The sequence below is a fragment of the Triticum urartu genome, chromosome 3 (assembly GCF_003073215.2).
Source record: "Triticum urartu cultivar G1812 chromosome 3, Tu2.1, whole genome shotgun sequence".
Taxonomy (NCBI): domain Eukaryota; kingdom Viridiplantae; phylum Streptophyta; class Magnoliopsida; order Poales; family Poaceae; genus Triticum; species Triticum urartu.
The window spans coordinates 384077076-384081849 of NC_053024.1; the positions used below are offsets into that span (position 1 = coordinate 384077076).

The following is a 4774-nucleotide window of genomic DNA, read 5'->3' on the forward strand; positions in this document are numbered from 1 at the left end:
AAAGCATAGGAATGCGATTGTCTTCGAAGGGGCATCACTTTCTATCATGGGAACTATTGGTAGGGTTATGACGCAAGGGAGGTTATGGTTGCAAGCCAGGAAGTTTAAAGGGAATGTAGACCCTTTCTTCCTTCGGCTAGAGTGGTGGGTGAGGAATGAGTAATCCATTGTAATAAAACTCTTGTAATCTCGGTGGAGGCATGCCTTTTGCCTTTCTCCTTTAATATATAATATGCACACTCGTGCATATTCGAGAAAAAAATATATTTATTGCATTTGCCTAGAAGTGTGTATATAGTTAGACTCTTGTATGAGAGCCCATTCTCAATATTTTCTATGTCTCTCTTCTCCACAGTGCCAAAAGAATCATGTAAACGGGCTATAAACTCATTATTATACTTCCACTAAACCTTTTTGCAAAACACGAAATGTTGGCCGTGGCTTTGGATATGCTTGAAAATCTTGACAACTGATGATCGCCGGCAATCTAGGTGGGAGCCAACACGTAAAGCACCTATCCGCGGGTGGGAACAGGCGGCCAGGGCAAAAAGGAGCACGACCGAGCACGTGTTGACCCTCGCTGCTGCCGCCGTGCCCAGGCCAGTGCTGTTGCCTCACCAAACCACGGCTCGCACAGCCACAGAACCTGATGCTGCCCAACCCAACGCTCCACCCCAAACCGTTGCATCGAACCAAACGTCACGGGAACTCGTGAAGAAAACAAAACAAAACAAAACAAAACGAAGAAAGATTAGATTGTAGCAGAGCGCAATCCACGTCAGAGGACGAGTAGAAAATGGAGAATAGTATAAAAGCTGAGGAACAAGAGCGGGGGAGAAGGGATAACAATAATATTAATAAATAAATAAACAAAGCAAAAGGAAAGCGAAATAAAAAGAAGGAAAGGAAACGAAAGGTGGCGTAGGGGGAAGAGGAGGCTTTCGTCTTCGCAAGAGGAACTGGTCGCGCGTTCTCCAAGGTTCCCTGGGATGGCGTCGTCGGAGGTGGTGGAGGACGAGGCGTCGGCGGCGGCGATGCTCGCCAACGGGGCCGCGGACGTCCGCCGGAGGGTGGGTACTACTACTCCCCCGCCCCGCCGCAGCCCTATGGCGCCGGTGCCTCTTTTCCCCCGATTACTCGTCTTCTGATTTTTTTCTGGGGGGATTATTTGAATTGCAGAGGGACCAGGCCAAGGCGATGCTGTCGAAGCAGGCCGTCAAGATCGCCACCAAGGCAGAGGAGCACGAGCGCTTCATCTTCAAGGTCTTTTCTCCGATCCCCCCTGCTTAATCTCCATCTTCTGTGCTTCTGGCTCTCCCCAAATCTAGGCGTGCCCGTGCTCTGTTCATTTCGCGGTTAAATTCGGCGCGCATTGATTGTGCTGAGCAATGTTTCAACGTGTGCTGTAAGAGATACGCGGGCCTTGTGTACTGTTTTGTGGGCACTTTGGGTAGGAATGGATTACTGTGGTGATGAATCTCTTCATTTATTGCCATGTACTACTGACATGGCTGTGACGCTATTCGAATGTCTGTATGTGGGGAATGCTCTTACCTGGTGGTACTGGCTTTTAATGTGCAGGTCACACACCTGATGGGTGTTCTTGGATTTGGGACATTTTGCTACCTCTTGGGTGCCAGTAAGCTATTGCCGAATCCATCTGTTGGATTGCATGCTACTCCTGAAAGTTGTGGTCGGTTCATCTTACAGTGCCCTGATTTCGTTTTGCAGGACCACAGGATGTGCCGTATGTGTATTGCCTGTTCTATGTCATATTTGTTCCTCTCAGGTGGATTTACTACCGCTACAAGAAGTGGCACTACTATCTTCTGGTGAGTCCATTTCAGTCAAATTTGTTTCGGCCATCATTTTAACTGTGCTGGTTTCATTGCTTAGATGTAATGTCCTAGTATCATTCTTACCTCAAGTGTCATGCACAACTGTCACGGCTATAAAGTGCCAACGTCAGTATATGCTGTAATAATGATGAGTGGATCGTATTATGATATGCTATTATGCCGACTTATTTTGGACTAAAAGCTCGGGAGGAGCCTAGCTTTCAATTAAAAAACAAAATCTCCAAACGGCCAAACTTACGACGAAGGTGGGGTGCTAGGGATACCAGCTTAGAATGATGATAGCTCGCAAAAGAGAATGACTACTGCAAGCTATGACAAGATAGATAAAATGGTTGCCACTGGCTTGATTTCATCGACCTCCAGCAATTGGTGAACTTGGATATTATCATGTATCTTGTTACGGAAGGCATATTATCTTATACTCCGTCTATCTGGATATGTAGGGCCTATTTCGTATTTTGAGATTTACTTTGAGTGTCAACAAGTTCAATACTATATGTGATGTATGTCACACAAAGTATACCGCTGAATTCATAGTTGAAAGGAGCTTCCAGTGGTATAATATTTTATAACAAACATCTCATATAGTAATTGATCTTCTTGACAGTCAAAGTAAATCTCAAAGTACGAATTGGGCCCTATATTTCTGGATGGATGGAAGACAAGTGCTGCTCATAACATACAGTACTGATGTTTTTAATGCGCCTTTACTTGATGACTGTTGTGCTTATGCTTTGTCCAAGGCTCCAAGCTGACATTCTAGTTCTTTTTCATTCTGAAGTTTTAGTGTTACCTTTTGTTTGTTCCTTGTTCAAATGACACGAGTTTCATACTTTTTTAGTGGATTGCATTGCACTTCTCAAGCATTTTATTGGGCACAATACTATGGTGCATTACTAATAAATCACTGGGTTACAACCATTGATGTAATTTGCAGGATTTCTGCTACTATGCCAACACTTTTCTCCTTGTTATGATTCTCTTTTATCCAAAGGATGAAAAGCTTTTCATGGTTTGCTTCTCATTTGCAGAGGTATGAAAAGGATTATTGTGGGTTGCCTGGTTTCTTGTTTGTGCTTATAATATGTGTGCAATCATTTGTTTTTTTTCATTAAATCTTTGCAGGGTCCCCTTGCTTGGGCATTAATTGTATGGCGTTGCAGCTTGGTGTTCAGCTCATTCGATAAACTTGTTAGTGTTCTGATACACCTCTTGCCTGGTACGTTGTCTCACTTAAACAGCCCAAATCAATGCGTAGGATGATGGGGAACTTTACTTTTCTTAGGAAAGCACCATCTTAGTCTAGTGAAACTATTTAACTATATTTTGTTTGGTGCTTGTTGAAATTGTATGACGCGAATGTGATATATGGAAGCCTTACAATGACTACTCTGTTGTCATGTTATGCCGAGGGGAGTCTGAGTATAAGCTTTAGTAGATATGAGCAATTTAACTAAAAAGCTGCAAGGGGAGCTTGAGTTTAAGCTAGATAAGGGTTCTCGGCTGGAAGTTTCTTCTGGATTCTGTGACTTTAGGGTTATGATTCCACTCTATTATTCATCCAGCAGTTCTTGCCAAATGTGTAACATGACTGAAAGAGGGCTTTTACAGGAATAGTTTTGTTCACTATCCGTTGGTGGAACCCACAAACATTTGCTGCCATGCATCCAGAAGGAAGAGCAGCAAGAGTCACATGGCCATATGTGGAGGACAAATCTTATCTGTGGACATGGCTATTTGTTGTTCCTCTAGCTGCTTACACCTTGTGGCAACTGATGTATTTCCTCATAGTTAATGTGCTGCGCCGGCAAAGGCTGTTAAGGGATCCTGAAGTCATGACATCATACAGGTATGTCTTTTTGTATTTCTTGGTGGGGTATGCTGAATACCTATGAGTGGAACAATATGTATGCTCAGTGGTGCTCATTCACCACCGGTGGAGATGCAGTCTATAAAATGGACCAAAACTGAGCCATAAGGACTAAACTTGGTTCAGATAATTTGCCTGTTACCAATTGTAGTTTGAGTTCCTCCCATCTTCTTTACTTCCTCTAAGTGTCTACTTACCCTTGCGTATTCTCCCATGTTAGAGAACCCAGTAATTTATCTTTATCAATTTTTGCAGGGAACTGTCAAAGAAAGCACAGAAAGCAAACAACATCTGGTGGAGACTGAGCGGATTGCTTGGTGACAAGAATCGTCCGTTGATGTACATACTGCTTCAGGCACTGTTCACAGTGGCGACATTGGCTTTCACTGTACCCATATTCCTTTCATACCGGCTGCATGGGATCTTCCAAGTACTAAAGGTGTGTGCTGCAACATGGAACGGTGGAAGCTTCATCCTGGAGGTGATGCCCAGACAAGTCGTCCAGAAGGAGAAGAAGAGACTTGAGATGAAGCCCATTGAACAAGCAAACTTGAAAGAGCACATGGACGATCCCTCAGGTAACCACCAGCATGCATCCGAGGAGCCAAGTCAGTGAGGAAACTGATTTGGGCCGCAAGATTAGATTGTCTGGTTACTGGTACTGTCGTGTGACCTTGTTCTTTCTGTCAGAAAAGTTGCTATCGATGAATGTTCTGTTGGCTTGAGACATTTCAGGGCTGTTTATGGTGGGATCGCTAGTTAGGATGTGTGGACATGTTTGACATAGCAAAAGGTGGTGGTTCAAATGTTATCAGCGCATTTTATGCCAACTTTGTCTCTAGGGTTTTCAATGTGTGTTGAGTGTGCTGAGATAGTTTCTTTTTTCCTTTTAAAGAGAGCCTTGGCTTAGGGCATGTACAATGCATAGCCTCAAGGTGATGCCTCGCATGTCATGTAGGATCCGATATGATGTAAAGTAGATTCGGATAAGGAAGCGGGATCCTCTCGAGAAGGCGGGTGCTTGAAGAGAAAAAGTGTGGTCCGC

The 4774-nt window shown here is 43.9% G+C and overlaps 1 protein-coding gene across 1 annotated transcript; it reads left to right on the plus strand.

The window, feature by feature from the left end:
* The first annotated feature begins 844 nt into the window (after positions 1-844).
* On the plus strand, positions 845-4559 carry LOC125544046 (glycerophosphocholine acyltransferase 1). The gene is made up of 8 exons (XM_048707584.1): positions 845-1070; positions 1180-1263; positions 1582-1639; positions 1732-1832; positions 2797-2892; positions 2985-3078; positions 3471-3708; positions 3985-4559. The coding sequence occupies exons 1-8, from the start codon at positions 990-992 to the stop codon at positions 4343-4345; spliced, it is 1113 nt and encodes a 370-aa protein (XP_048563541.1). The 5' UTR covers positions 845-989; the 3' UTR covers positions 4346-4559.
* The last annotated feature ends 215 nt before the right edge of the window (positions 4560-4774 follow it).